General features: G+C 65.6%; 1 protein-coding gene across 5 annotated transcripts; it reads right to left on the bottom strand.

Annotated features, from left to right (window-relative positions):
- Window positions 1–193: 193 nt before the first annotated feature.
- Window positions 194–14,293, bottom strand: EMID1 (EMI domain containing 1). 5 transcript variants are annotated; one of them, XR_012583085.1, is made up of 16 exons: window positions 13,281–13,550; window positions 10,625–10,738; window positions 10,433–10,536; window positions 8,434–8,559; window positions 8,277–8,338; window positions 8,040–8,151; window positions 7,583–7,663; window positions 7,284–7,430; window positions 6,464–6,550; window positions 6,280–6,332; window positions 6,142–6,195; window positions 5,351–5,395; window positions 5,113–5,157; window positions 4,012–4,096; window positions 3,168–3,258; window positions 815–873 (listed from the first exon to the last, which is right to left on the bottom strand). XR_012583085.1 is itself a non-coding variant. In XM_074554323.1 (15 exons), the coding sequence occupies exons 1-15, from the start codon at window positions 13,424–13,426 to the stop codon at window positions 743–745; spliced, it is 1,392 nt and encodes a 463-aa protein (XP_074410424.1). In that variant the 5' UTR covers window positions 13,427–13,551; the 3' UTR covers window positions 606–742. The 5 variants fall into 5 exon arrangements, 4 of the variants coding, with proteins under 4 accessions (XP_074410423.1, XP_074410422.1, XP_074410424.1 ...); XM_074554323.1 differs by lacking the exon at window positions 3,168–3,258 and having other exon boundaries at window positions 606–873; window positions 13,281–13,551; XM_074554322.1 differs by lacking the exons at window positions 8,040–8,151; window positions 8,277–8,338 and having other exon boundaries at window positions 194–873; window positions 13,281–14,293.
- Window positions 14,294–14,860: the final 567 nt, after the last annotated feature.

The raw sequence follows: 14,860 nt of genomic DNA, 5'->3' as shown, positions 1-14,860 counted from the left end.
TCCTCACCCCATCCCATTCCTTCCCATCCATTCTCTTTCCATCCCACCCATCCCTTCCCATTCTATTCTCCTCATCCTTTATCCTATCCCATCCCATCCCATCCCATCCCATCCCATCCCATCCCATCCCATCCCATCCCATCCCATCCCATGGATCCCATCCCATCCCATCCCACTCCATCCCACAGGTGCCTGTATCCCCTAGGATGTCCCTGACACACCAAGCCACCCCACAGGACGTGGATTTGGGGACATTTTAATGCCCTGGCATGTCCCAAAGCAGCAAAGCACGCGGCACAGCGAGGTCCCCGCCCGGGGGGTCCCCACCAAGCCCCCCAATCCCCTCCCCAGGGCTGGGACGGGATGGAATTGTACAGAACCCATCCCTTGGAGCTGCCCCATGGCAGGGGGGGGACAGAGATGGCGTTGGGGACAGCCCTGACCCTCGGGGGGCAGCAGCGATGGGGCAAAGCATGGCAGGTTGGCTGGTGCCGTGCCACCAGTAGCACCAAGAGGGGGGACGAGGGTGGCCCTGTCCTGCTCCCCAGGGTGGCACAGTGGGGTGACCAGGGTGACCGGGATGTCCAGGGTGACTGGAGTGACCGGGCTGACTGGGGTGGCTGGGGTGGCCGCGGTGACCCTGGGGGTGGCTGGGGTGACTGGAGTGACCAGGATGACCCCATGGGTGACCGGGGTGACCCTGGGGGTGACCAGGGTGACAGGAGTGGCCGGGGTGGCCCTGTCACGGCCTGGGGGGGTTGTGGCGGGGCGCGGTGACAATGCGGTACTGGGGGTGCCCACTGCCACGCCTGGCACGGGGCACCCCGGGGGTCGCCGTGCCGGGGGCGCCGCTGCCCGAGCCGGGCTCTGGCTCTGTGGGGAGAGAGGAGAAAAGGGGGTGTCAGGGGCTGGGATGTCACCCCCTGCTCCAAACCCCCCCAGATCAGTGCTGTGCATGTTGTGCCCCACAGAAATGGGAGTCACTGCCCCACGGTGGTGGCTCTGGGTGTCCCCAAGCCCTGGGGACACCCACCCGAGGACCCCCCAGCTGGCACCCCTGCCTGGCACCCCCGGTGTGAGCCCTGTGGGAAAGCACAGCTGGAGTGGGGAGGGGGAGGCGGGAGGAGGGTGGGGGGCACCCTGGCACGGGGGGTGGCACCAGGGGATCCCTGGGGACACCGGGAGCTCTGGGAGCTGCTCCAGCCTGAGAGGGTCCCCGTGAGCCTCCCTTGGCTTGAGGGGGTCTCCATGGTCTCCCTTCTCCAAGGATTTCCTGGAGCCCTGGGGAGCTTCAGGGTTCCCCTTGGCCCAAGAGGGGCTCCGTGGTTGCCTCTCCTAATCCAAGAGGGGCTCCATGGTGTCCTGTGGATCCAGAGGGGCTCTGGAGCTTCCCTTGGCCTTGGGGACCTCCATGGGTCCCCTTGGTCCAAGAGGGGTCTCCTTTGAGTCTCTCCATGGTCTCTCACGAACCCTAAGAAGCTCCAGGGTTCCTCTTGGTCCAAGAGGGGTCTCCATGGGCTCCTTTGGAGTGAGAGGGTCTCTCCATGGTCTCCCTTAAACCTTGGGGAGGTCCAGAGTTTCACTAGGCCCACGAGGATCTCCAAGATCGCCTCTCAATCCAAGAGTATTTCCATGTTTGCTTTTCTCAATCCAAGAGGTTCTCCATGGTTGCATGGCTAAATTCAAGAGACCTCCACGGTCACCTCTCAATCCAAGAGATCTCCATGTTTGCCCCTTTCAATGCAAGAGTATTTCCATGTTTGCCTCTCCAATCCAAGAGGATCTCCACGGTCACCTCTCCAAGAGTATTTCCATGGTCACCTCTCTCGATCTAGGAGGATCTCCATGATTGCCCCTCTCAATCCAGGAGGATCTCCATGGTTGCACTTCTCAATCTTGGAGGATCTCCATGGTTGCCCCTCTCAATCCAAAAGTATTTCCATGGTCACCTCTCAATCTAGGAGGATCTCTATGGTCATCTCTCAGTCCAAGAGTATCTCCATGGTCACCTCTACAAGAGTATTTCCATGGTCACCTCTCTCAATCCAGGAGGATCTCCATGGTTGTCCCTCTCAATACAAATGGATCTCTATATTTGCTCCTCTCAATCCAATATTATTTCCATGTTCGCCTCTCTCAATCCAGGAGGATCTCCATGGTTGCCCCTCTCAATCCAAATGGATCTCCATGGTTGCCTCTTAATCCAAGAGATCTCCATGGTTGCCCCTCTCATCTAAGAGGATGTCCATGGTCGTCTCTCAATCCAAGGGTATTTCCATGTTTGCCTCTCTCAATCCAGCAGGATCTCCATGGCTGTCCTTCTCAATCTAGGAGGAATTCCATGGTTGCCCCTCTCAATCCAAAAGTATTTCCATGGTTGGCCCTCTCAATCCAAGAGATCTCCATGTTTGCGCCTCCAAACCAGGAGGATCTCCATGGTTGCCCTTCTCACTCTAGGAGGATCTGCATGATTGCCCCTCTCAATCTAAGGGAATCTCCATGACCACCTCTCAGTCCAGGAGGATCTCCATGGTCACCTGTTAATGCAACAGGATCTCCATGGTTGCCCCTCTCAATCCAAGTGAATTTCCATGGTTGCCCCTCTCAATACAAGAGATCTCCATGGTTGCCCCTCTCAATTCAAATGGATCTCCATGTTTGCTCCTCTCCATCCAATATTATTTCCATGGTCACCTCTCAGTCTGAGAGGTTCTCCATGGTTGCCCCTCTCAATCCAAGAGATCTCCATGGTCACCTCTCAATCCAGGAGGATCTCCATGGTCACCTCTCAATCCAAGAGATCTCCATGGTCACCTCTCAGTCCAGGAGGATCTCCATGGTCACCTCTCAATCCAGGAGGATCTCCATGGTCACCTCTCAATCCAAGAGATCTCCATGGTTGCCCCTCTCAATCCAAGAGATCTCCATGGTCACCTCTCAATCCAGGAGGATCTCCATGGTCACCTCTCAGTCCAGGAGGATCTCCATGGTCACCTCTCAATCCATGAGATCTCCACGGCTGCCCCCTCAATCCAAGCAGGTCTCTGAGCTCTCTGGGGTGCCCGTTCCCGTGGGTGCTGCACCCCCCGTGCTCCGTGCCCGCTCCCGGAGGTACCGCGGCTCCAGGCCCGTGCGGGGCGGGGCAGGGCGTGGCAGGGCGTGGTTACCTGGCCAGATGATGGCTTCCAGCAAGGTGACCCTTCTAGCCAGGACCTCCAGCCGGGCCTGCTGCCGCAGGAGGGTTTGGAAGCTACTGGCCTGGGGGAGAGGGAGAGAGCAGAGCAGAGCAGAGCAGAGCGCGTTGGCCCCACGGAGGGCACAGCATGGGGACACGGCACGGGGACACGGCACGGGGACACGGCACGGGGACGCGGCACGGCAGGGGTGGCACAGCATGGCAGGGGTGCAGCCCCAGCAGGATGGGGGTGCTGGGGCACGAGGAGGGGGTGCCAGGTCTCCTAGGAGGGTCTTCCCAGTCTCAGAGGGTGCCGGGGGTCCCCCATCCCTGCGGGTCCATGGGGACAGGGGAGGTCCCTTGTGCTGGCTGGATGTCCCTGGCAGTGCCCTGATGGGGACACTGATGTCCCTGACCTGGGGGTGCTCCCTCTGCCCCCCCTAGCATGCTGAGCCCCCCAACATTTGGGGATACACCTCCACAACCTGTCCAGGGGGACACTGCTGTCCCCAGCTGGGGGTGCTCCCTCTGCCACCCCAGCACACTGACCCCTCCAAAACATGGGGGGACATGTCCCCAACCTTCCCAGAGGGCCACCAGCTTGTCCCCAACACCGAGACTGCCACAGGCGTCCCTGCAATACCTGGGGGGGCTCTGGGGTGCCCAGCTGGGGGTGAGAGTGGGGGGACCCTGGTGGCCTTTCCTTGGGGTGGTCCCCAGTGCTGGCCACGATGGCACCACGTGGGTGATGGCAGCATGCATGGCTGATGCCACCATGATGTCATGGGGGCCTGGTGACCTCCTGGCAGGGGTGGGGGTCCCCTGCCCCTACTCACCGTAGAGCCCAATCATTGTTTCCAGGATTAAAACCCTCTCCGCTAAAATCTTGAGCGCCTCGCGGAGCTGGTGCAAACCCTCCCCCTGGGGACAGAGAGAGGGGTCGGGGGGCTGCACCCCACATGGGCCCAGGCCACCCCCGGGGGGGACACGGGGACCCCACATGGGCCCAGGCCACCCCCGGGGGGGACACGGGGACCCCACATGGGCCCAGGCCACCCCCGGGGGGGACACGGGGACCCCACATGGGCCCAGGCCACCCCCGGGGGGGGACACGGGGACCCCCTGACTCAACACGACACCAAGGGAAGGTGAGGGGGGACCCTCGGGGGTCTGAGCCCACCCTGTGCCCCATCAGCCTGTTCAGGTGACATTGGTGACATTGGCACTGGGTGACGTTGGACAGGGAGCCCAGAGCCACTTTTGGGGATGAGGCATGGCACTGGGCAGAGCTGGGGACACCCAGGACATCGCTGGGGTGCCATGGATGGTTGTGGGGCATTGGGCAGAACTGGGGACACACAGGATGTCACTGGGGTACTCAGGATGTCACTGGGGTGCCATGGACCTCACTAGGATGCCATGGATAAGGTGTTGGGCACTGGACAGAGCTGGGGACACCCAGGATGTCACTGGGGTGACATGGATGAGCTGTGGGACACTGGGCAGAGCTGGGGACACCCTCTGCCATCATTGGGGTCCCAGGGATGAGGTGTGGGACACTGGGCAGAGCTGGGGACACCCAGGATGTCACTAGGGTGCCATGGATGTCACTGGGGTACCCAGGATGTCACTGGGGTGCAATGGATGAGCTCTGGGACACTGGGCAGTGCTGGGGACAGCCAGGACATTGCTGGGGTGCCATGGATGAGCTGTGGGACACTGGGCAGAGCTGGGGACACCTTTGCCAACACTGGGGACCCAGGGATGGGCTGTGGGGCAGTGGGAACAAGAGGGGACCCTGAGGACATCACTGGGGTCCCAGAGATGCAGAGGACACCCCCCTGTCAGTGCCATGTGTCCCTCCCTGGTGTCCCCAGTGTTCCCGGTGTCCCCCTGTCAGCCCCGTGTCCCTCCCCGGTGTCCCCGGTGTCACTCACCCACGTGCCCCTGTCGCCCGGCTGGCCCCGGGGGCCCGGCTCGCCCTGGAACACAGAGAGGAGAGGAGAGGGGCTGGCAGGGGGGGCCCCACACACCCCATACACCCCATACACCCCACACACCCCACACACCCCATACACCCCACACACCCCACACACCCCATACACCCCATACACCCCACACACCCCATACACCCCACACACACACCCCACACCCACACCCCACACACACACGTACCTGTGCCCCATCCTGCCTGCGGCTGCCCGGGGGGCCCTGGGGACCCTGTGGGGACAGAGCCCATTAGGACTGGGGGGCACGGCCAGACCCCCATCAGGGGAGGGGCTGGCAGAGCCCGGGGCTGGGAGGCCCCTCCAGACCCCAAATCCCCCATTAATGCGCACCAAACTCCCAAATCCCCCATTACTGCACACCAAACTCCCACCATGACCCCACACCAGACCCCCCAATCCCCCCATGACCCCCTCCAGACCCACAACCCCCCCATTACTGCACACCATCCCCTCCAAGCCCCCCCATTACCCCACATCAAACCCCAAACCCCCCATGACCCCACCAGACCCCAAATCCCACCCATTACCCCACTCCAAACCCCCAACCCACACCCCCCAAACCCCCCCATGCTCTTGAACCCCCCAAATCTCCCCACGGCCACACACCAGTGCCCCCCATTTCACCCCAAACTCATCCCCAGCCCTGAACCCACCCCCCAAACCCCCCACAGCCCCCAGCCCCATTCTGGGGGTGCCTTTGGAGGGGTTGGGGACAATCTTGGGGACACTGCCCACATCCCCACCCCATGGCAGGGTCCCTGTGCCCTGTCCCCAATGGCGACAATGGCTTGGGGCCACCCAGCAGGGACGGGGTGTCTGGAGCTGGGGTGTCCCCAAACCCCTCCCTGTGTCCCCCACGGCGGACACCAGAGCTGCCCGGGTGGCCTTGGGGACACTATGGGGACACTGGGCACGGCCACCCCCCGGGCGGTGTCACCGTGTCCCTGTGGCACTCACCGTGTCCCCCTTGTCCCCCGGGGGCCCCGCAGCTCCGGGCGCTCCTGCCCTGCCCTGTGTGGGGACACGGTGGGGACATCAGCGCTGGGGGGACACTGGGGGGCTCAGCCCTGCCCTGTCCCACCCCCCAGCACTTACATCGGGTCCGGGGGGCCCGGGGGGACCGACGGGCCCGGGGGGGCCGGGGGGACCTGCAAGGACAGGGGGGACACGGCTCAGTCCCGCCCCGAAACATCGGGGGGTGACAAAGGACAGGGGTGACACGGCTCAGTCCCGCCCCAAAACATCGGGGAGTGACAAAGGACAGGGGTGACACTCTCACCCATCGGCCCCGCGGGTCCCGGGGGTCCCACGGGACCCACGACGCTCCTGGTGGCTTCGGTGAAGGTGTTGGACAGGACGGGGTCCCCTGTGGGGACAATGGGGGGGGGTGTTTGGGGCAGGGTCCCCGTGAGCCCCGTTTGGGGACAAGGGGGGACCGCATTGCCCTGCCCTGATGGCAGGGGGTGCCCAGCTCTTCACAGCACCCCACACCTCATTGCTGGGACCCCAATGATGGCCTGGGGGACTCCAGTGCTGCCCAGTGCCCCACACCTCATCCATGTCACCCCAATGATGTCCCCAGGGTCCCCAATGCTGGCCAGTGCACCACACCTCATCCCCGGGGCCCCAAAGATGGCCTGGGGCTCCCCAGTACTGCCCAGTGCCCCACATCTCATCCATGTCACCCCAATGATGTCCTCAGGGTCCCCAGTGCTGGCCAATGTCCCACATCTCATCCCTGGGACCCCAATGATGTCAGGGGGGTTCCCAGTGCTGCCCAGTGCCCCACATCTCATCCCTGGGGCCCCAGTGCCCCCCAGGATGCCCCCATTACTGCCCAGTGCCCCACATCTCATCCCTGGGGCCCCAGTGCCCCCCAGGATGTCCCCATTACTGGTCAGTGCCCCACATCTCATCCATGTCACCCCAATGATGTCCTCAGGGTCCCCAGTGCTGCTCAGGGCCCCCACCTCATCCCCAGTGCCCCCCATGATGTCCCCACACCACCCCCAGCCCAGTAGAGGCTCAGACCCCCCTAACCCATCCCAGCGCCGTTTTTGGGGTCACACTGGGGGGGACCCCATCCCAGCCCCCCTTACCGGGCTCGGCCAGCCGGGGGATCGCGGGCCCCAGCGGGGCAGGGGGGCCCGGGGGGCCCGGGGGGCCGGGGGGCCCGGGGGACCCCTTCTCTCCGGGGAGCCCCGGGGCTCCATCCCGGCCGGGCGGTCCCGGGGGGCCGGGGGGACCTGCGGGGAGGAAGAGGAGGGTGAGGATCGGGGCTGTGCAGCCTGGAGCCTTTCCGAGCCCCCATAGTGCTGCATGGACCCCCCAAATGTGTAAAGGGGGGCTCGGCTGGGCCAGGCACCCGGCTGGGGTCCCCCCACAGTGTCCCCCGTACCTGGGGGCCCCGCTGGGCCCTTCACTCCCCGTCCTCCCGCGCCGCCCTGGGGCCCGGGGGGGCCCCTCCAGCCGGGTCTCCCTGCGGGACAGAGCACCCTGAGGTGGGGGGACACCGGGAGAGCCCCTCGGGGCGCCCCCCACCCACAGCCGGGCCCCAGGAGGAGGAGATGGAGGAGGAGGAGATGGAGGAGATGGAGGAGGAGGAGGAGGAGATGGAGGAGAAGGAGATGGAGGAGGAGGAGGAGGAGGATGTGGTGACAATGGGGACAAAGACCCCCCTATCAGGGGGGCCAGCTCGGTGTCACCACTGGGGTGGGACAGCTTTGCTTTCCCCCCAAAGTGAGGGGTCCCCAAAATATCGACAGGACCCAGGTGTGGTCCCCGTCCTGCGGGTGCTGCCAGTTGGCACTGTCATTGTCACTGTCACTGTCACTATCATTGTCACCCCGCCTTACCGTCATCGCCGGGGCTCCCTCGGGCGGCTGGGGACCCCCAGAGCTGCCCGGCCTCGGGACCCCTGCCCGGGCTGCTGCCCCTGGGGGGCTCGGCCACCGCCAGCCGCGCCACCTGCCAACGACACGGGGAGGGTGACAGCACAGGGGACACACGGTGACAGCACAGGGGGCACACGGTGACACCCCCAGTGCCCCTTGGGGGGAGCAGGGAGGTGCCAGAGCCCAAACGGGACTTGCCTGCGCCTCGAGGGTGGCGAGCCGCGCTGTGAGCTCCCCGACACGGCTGCAGTTCAGGCACCCTGCGGGCGGGGGACATTGGGGGGCACGGGCGGTGGGTGGGGGGCGCCCGGGCCTCTGTGCCCGCCACAGGGGGGCTGGGGAGGGCGGGACCCACCTGAGAAGGCCGCGGGGTGCAGGGGGGGCCGGCGGGCGGCGGCGCTGGGGTCCCGCAGGGTGAGCGAGGGGCGAGCCGAGGAAAGGGGGGTCAGCACGGGGGGACCCCCCCGCGGGGCATCGCCGGCTGTGGGAGACCTTCCTGTTGTGCTTCAACGCACTGGGGGGTGCAGGGGCCCATCCTTGCTCTGGGTGAACCTCAGACCCCCAGTCCCACCCATAACCCTGAGTTGGGATCCCCCAAACCCACCCATGGTCTTGAAAGAGACCCCAAAACCCTCCATGGCCACACAGCAGATGCTCCAAACCACAACCCTCAAACCCACACACGGTCCTTAACCAGACCCCAAAACCATCCATGGCCACACACCAGGTACCCGCAACCCCAAACCCCCAAACCCACACACGGTCCTTAACCAGACCCCAAAACCCTCCATGGCCACACACCAGGTACCCCCAACCCCAAACCCCCAAACCCACACACAGTCCTTAACTAGACCCCAAAACCCTCCATGGCCACACAGCAGATGGCCCCAACCCACAGCCCCCAAACCCACACACAGTCCTTAACCAGACCCCAAAACCATCCATGGCCACACAGCAGATGGCCCCAACCCACAACACCCAAACCCACCCAACAGTCCTTAACTAGACCCCCCCAAATCTCCCCATAATCACCCCCAAATCTCAGCCCCAGCCCCTCCTGTTCCCCCTCATCCTTGAACCCACCCCCAAACACCCCCCCCACAGCCCCCAGCCCCATTCTGGGGGTGGCTTTGGAGGGAGGGCACAATCCTGGGGACACTGCCCACCGCCCACGGGGGTGTCCCAGTCCCCTGTCCCCACCGAGGGATCCCGGGGACAGCGGCTCAGGGCCACCCAGCATGGCAGCAAAGGGGTGTCTGCAGCAGAGGTGGCCCCCGAGCCCCCCCACGCTGTCACCCCGCCCGGCACGGCCACCCCCGTGCTGCAGGGGACAGCCCTAAGTGGGGCCAGATGTGGGGCAGGCGGCCAAGCACGCGGGGAGGAGGAGGAGGAGGAGAAAGAGGAGGAGGAAGAGGAAGAACCCTCCGCCTCCCCCAGCACTGCGCCCACCCGGCTGCCTCCAGACCCCCCCCATGTCACCCGCTGCTCTGCAGAGCCTCGGTGCCACCCCTGGGTGTCCCCTCCCCACCCCTGGGTGCCACCCACTGCCCTCACAGCCCCCACGGAGCCGGGGCTGGGCTGGGACCTGCGGTGGGGTCCTGGGGGAGAGGGAGGAGGAGGAGGAGGAGGAGGAGGAGGAGGAGGTGGTGACAATGGGGACAAAGACCCCCCTGTCAGAGCTGGCAGTGCCCGTCCTCCCACACACGGCACAGCCTCGCACCCATTCATCCACTGCCCACCCACAGCCGGCCCCTCGTGGATGGGGGGCTGCACACCCTCGTGGGCACTGCCATGCTGAGGAATGTCCCTCTGTCCCTCTGTCCATCTGTCCATCTGTCCATCTGTCCATCTGTCCATCTGTCCATCCACCCACACCCCGTCCATCGGCTGTTTCAGTTCCCCACCCCAGGCACATCCCAGTGTCCACCCACTCCTGTCCCCTCGACTGTCCATCCATCACCCCACCCAGGGATATCCATCCATCCATCCATCCATCCATCCATCCATCCATCCATCCATCATCCATTCATCCATCCATCCATCCATCATCCATCCATCCATCCATCCATCCATCCATCCATCCATCATCCATCCCTCATCCATCCATCCATCCATCCACCCATCATCCATCCATCCATCACCCATCCATCCATCCATCCATCCATCCATCCATCATCCATCCATCCATGCCCCATCTATCCATCCATCCATCCATCCATCCATCCATCCATCCATCCATCCATCCATCCATCCATCCATCTCCTCACCCTGCAGTGACACCAAAGGCCGTGTCCCACAGCCCCTGGGTGCCACCACCCTGCCCTGCCCATGTCCCCATCCCATCCATCTCCCACCTTCCTCGCAGTTTTGTCCGGCGTGTCCGGGGCAGCAGCGCCACTCCAGCGCCGTCAGTGTCCTGTAGGTCACCCTGTAGAGCGGCCTCACCACGGCGCGGTAGCTGTGGCACACAGGGGCAGCTCACACCCGCCCTGGGGACAACATCCCGGCTGTCCCTGTCCCCAGGGCACCCCGGTGGCCCCGCTCACCTGCCCCCGCTGCAGGCCAGGGGCCAGCGGCAGCCCTGGAACACCCTCTGCAAGAAGGTCCCGTTCTGGACGTGGCACGACACCGTCCGTGTCACCGTGTAGGAGCACCAGTTGCTGGAAGGGAAATGTCACCAGCCCTTCCGTGGGGACACCATGGGGGTGCTGCCACCCAAACTGCCGCCCATCCCTGGTTTTTGGGGTGCCCAAGGGGAGCTCTGCTGTGACACATGGGACAGCACATTCCTGCTGCATTCCCGGCAGCGTTGGCCTGGAGCCCCACCGTGCCCCCAACTCACCCCACACAAAGGCTCCTTTCTTCTGCCCCACATGCCAGGCTCTGCCCACCCCCTCCCCGGGCACCCCAGCCTCAGTTTCCCCCCGCCATGACACCGATGTCCCCATCCCCGCAGCGAGAAGGACTCGCCGTACCCTCGGCAGCTCTAAATTCAAAAGCTGCACAATTTGGGTCAAAAAAATGAGCTTTTCGTGCCCGCTGCAGTGCTGCAAGGAGGGAGGCGGTGGCAGCAGGGACAAGCGGGCGCCGCGGGGGGACAATTGTCTGGGAGGTGCCGGAGGCGGGGGGGACAGCGGGGTGGCACAGGGCTTTCCGGCTGGGCAGCGTCCCAGGCGGGCACCGTGCCAGGGCTGGGCGGGCGCAGAGCCCGCCGGGGCTGTCACCACGCTCCTGCTGCCACCCTGCCGTGCCAAGGGGGTCCCGGGGGGCATTGTCCCCCTCGCAGGGACAGCCAGCTGCTGGGCGGTGCCAGCTGCAGCTGTGGAAATGCCTGTTGGGGTGGGATGGGATGGGATGGGATGGGATGGGATGGGATGGGATGGGATGGGATGGGGTGGGATGGGATGGGATGGGATGGGATGGGATGGGATGGGATGGGATGGGATGGGATGGGATGGGATGGGATGGGATGGGATGGGATGGGATGGGATGGGATGGGGTGGGATGGGGTGGGATGGGATGGGATGGGATGGGATGGGGTGGGATGGGGACGGGTCCCAGCTCGTTTCCCAGGGGAATGCCCTCCCGGGAGTGGGGCAGGAGCTGGCAGGCTTTGGCATGTGAGCGCCCGCCTGGCCTGGCATGACCCCGGCCCACCCGGCACCGCGCTGGCACCGAGGGGCTCCGGGCTCTGCTGCCAGGGCTTGTGCCCACCCGGGGCAAAGCCCACACCAGGTTTGGCTCGGGATCCCACTCCCATTCCCCAAATCAGCCACTTGGCATTGTGCCCCCGTGTTGGGCATGTGGGATCCCAGCGATGCCTCAGGGTGGGATGGGATGGGGGCTCCTGGTGCTGGCTGCTGGCCCGGGGGTCCCGGGGACACACAGCAGGGTCGTGCCAAGGCGCCGGGGGCTTCCTGGGCTTGGCCGGGAGGGGAAGGGGAAATGAGGCGGCTTCTGCCCGTCGCCTCTCCGAGCCGAGCGGAACCGGGAGGTCCCGGCAATCCGGTGCCGGAGACACGGCCAGAGCCGAGGGTTTCCTGTAAACAACCCCCCCTCTGCCGGCACCCCCCCATTGCTGCGGGAGGACAGGGACCACAGCCCCCCAGAGCACCCACAGAGCACCCACAGACCCCCGGACTGGGCCAGCTCCAAGGGACGGGCAGGACCCTGGGGCTGGGGACCCCGGGGCTGGGGACATTCACTCCTCACCAGCTCCAGCCCTCCCAGCACCCCCAGTTTGCCCAGGGAGCCCCACCATGCCCAGCATTCCCAGTAGTCCCAGCATGCCAAGGCAGCCCCAGGATCCCAATATGCCCAGGCAAACCCAGTAGTCCCAGCATGTCCCTGTATGCCCAGGCAGCCCCCGGAGTCCTGGCAGCCCCAGTAGTGCCAGTATGCCCAGCAGCCACAATAATCCATCCCAGTAATCCCAGTAATACCAGTAATACCAGCAATTTCAGCCCCAGTATGCCCAGCAGCCCCAGGATCCCAAAATGCCCAGGCAGCCCCAGTAACCCCAGCAGCTCCCAGCTAAGTCTGGCAGCTCTGATGCCCCCAGTAAGTCCCGCTGGTCCCAGTATCTCCCAGTGCCCCCAGCCTCCCCTTGCCCAGCACCCCCAGCATCACAGAGCCCTCCCTGGAGTGCCCAGCTGTCGGTGCCCCCCATCCATGGTGCCCCCGCGCCTGGTACAGAGCCCCCCAGCACCCACAGAACCCCGCGCCTGATGCCCCCATGGCTGACACCCCTGGTACCCACAGATCCTTGGAGTCTCCCTGGTGCCCACATCCCCGTGTCCCCAGTGTCCCCCGTGCCCGGAGCTCCATGATGCCCCTGGTGCCGACTACCCACAGCTGTCGGTGCCTGGTGCCCCCCGGTACCTGGTACCCAGAGCCCCCGGTGCCCCCCGGTACCCGGTACCCACAGCCCCCGGTGCTCCCCGGTACCCAGAGCCCCCGGTACCCGGTACCCACAGTCCCCGGTGCCCGCAGCAGGCGATGCTGCCCCGGTGCCCCGATCGCGGAGTCCCCGGTGCCCCGATCCCCGTGTTCCTGGTGCCCGGATCGCGGTGTCCCCGGTTCCCGCTCCCCGTACCCCCCGTGCCCTACTCCCCGTATCCCTGGTGCCCTGATCCCCGTATCCCTGGTGCTCTGCTCCCCGTGTCCCCGGAGCCCCGATCCCCGTGTCCCCGGTGCCGGTACCTGCGGGCGGCGGGCGGCAGCAGGGCCGGGCTCCAGGCGGCTGCGGGCGGCGGTAGCAGCAGGCACAGGGTCCCGCAGAGCCCCAGGGCTGCGGGCAGCGCCGCGGGCAGCGCCGGGCGGCGGCGGCACCCCCGGGCCCCGGCCATGCCGCTCGGCGGGGCTCGGCGCTGCCCGGCCACCGGCACCGGCACCGGCACCGAGCGGGCGGCGGGGGAGGGGAGGAGGAAGGAGGAGGGATGGAGGAGGAGGAGGAGGAGGAGGGATGGAGGAGGGACCCCCCGCCTGCCCCCCCGCCCGCTCGCCCGCCTTCCGCCCCGCCGGCTCCGGGGTCCCGCTGCCGGGGCGGACACGGGGTACGGGGGGCGAACGGGCCCGGGGGGGGCAGGAACGGGGCCGGGGGTGATGGGGAGCGGGGAGGGGGCGCGGTGCGGGACCCCGGTGCCCGTGGGAGTGACTGGGGACACACGCGTGTGCGGGACCCTGCGTGTGCGGGACTCTCCGTGCGCATCCCTGTGCACAAAATCCCCATTTGTTCGATGCTTTACACACTTTTACACGCTCAGAATCCACGCGTGTGCGCCCACGGATTGACACCACACGCGTGTGCACGCACAGAAGCGTTTGTGCCCGCGTGTATGTGCACGGCCCGGGCGTGTGCTCACCCACCCTCCTGTCTGTCTGTCTGTCTGTCTGCCTGCCTGCCTTTGTCTGTCCGTCTGTCTGTCTGTCTCCTGCTGTTCTTCCAGCTGCCGCTGCCATGTGTGTGTGCGCGTGTGTGGTCCCCGTGTCGGGGCGTGCAAGGAGACCGCGAGTGTGTGTGTGTGTGTGTGTGTGTGTGTGTGTGTGTGTGTGGGCGGGTGGTCCCCGCCGGGGAGGCCCTACAGTCTGTCTGTCTGTCTGTCTGTCTGTCTGGGGACGCCTCCCTGCCGTGGCAGCACCCCGGGACCCCCCACCCTGTCCCCAGTGGGCTGCTGTGGGTGGGGGTGTCCCCAGCGTGTCCCCCATGGTGGGCACACAGGAGGAGCGCCCAGCTCCCCCCAGGGACCCCCACCCATGGGTCACCCCCACCCTGCGGCCCCCCGCGTGTCCTTGGGGCTGTTTACCCTCGAGGGTGCCGAAGGTCACCCACGCTCCTGCTCAGACTAAACACGGCTGTGGCGGCGCCCGGGGCTGGGGGGGCTCTAGGGGGGCACAGGGGCTTGCACCGAGTGTGTCCCCACACGGATGGAGGGCCCAGCCCCGGTGCACAGGGTCCTGTCCCCAAAGCCCTCAGTGACACCCACCGGCCCCGGTTCACCCCCTGTCTGATGCTTGAGCCCCTTCAGGGCTCCTCGGGGTGGCTCCAGGTCCCTGTGCCATGGTCCTGTCACTCCTCCGTGTTCCCATCACAGCTTCCTGTCACCTCATCGAGTCCCAGCTCCGTGTCCCTGCTCTGGCTCCTGCCCTGGATTTGTGTCCCCAGTTATGTCCCCACCCCAGCTCCAGGTCCTTCTGCCATGTCCCATTTCCGGATCGCTGTCCTGTCTCCATGTCCCCATGCCGTGCCCCTGTCCCGTGCCAGCCCCGAGCACAGCTCATTG

The sequence above is a fragment of the Zonotrichia albicollis genome, chromosome 18 (assembly GCF_047830755.1).
Source record: "Zonotrichia albicollis isolate bZonAlb1 chromosome 18, bZonAlb1.hap1, whole genome shotgun sequence".
In the NCBI taxonomy this organism is placed as follows: Eukaryota; Metazoa; Chordata; class Aves; order Passeriformes; family Passerellidae; genus Zonotrichia; species Zonotrichia albicollis.
Note: the sequence above shows the minus strand (reverse complement) of the source record. Positions and strands in the feature narration are given on the sequence as shown.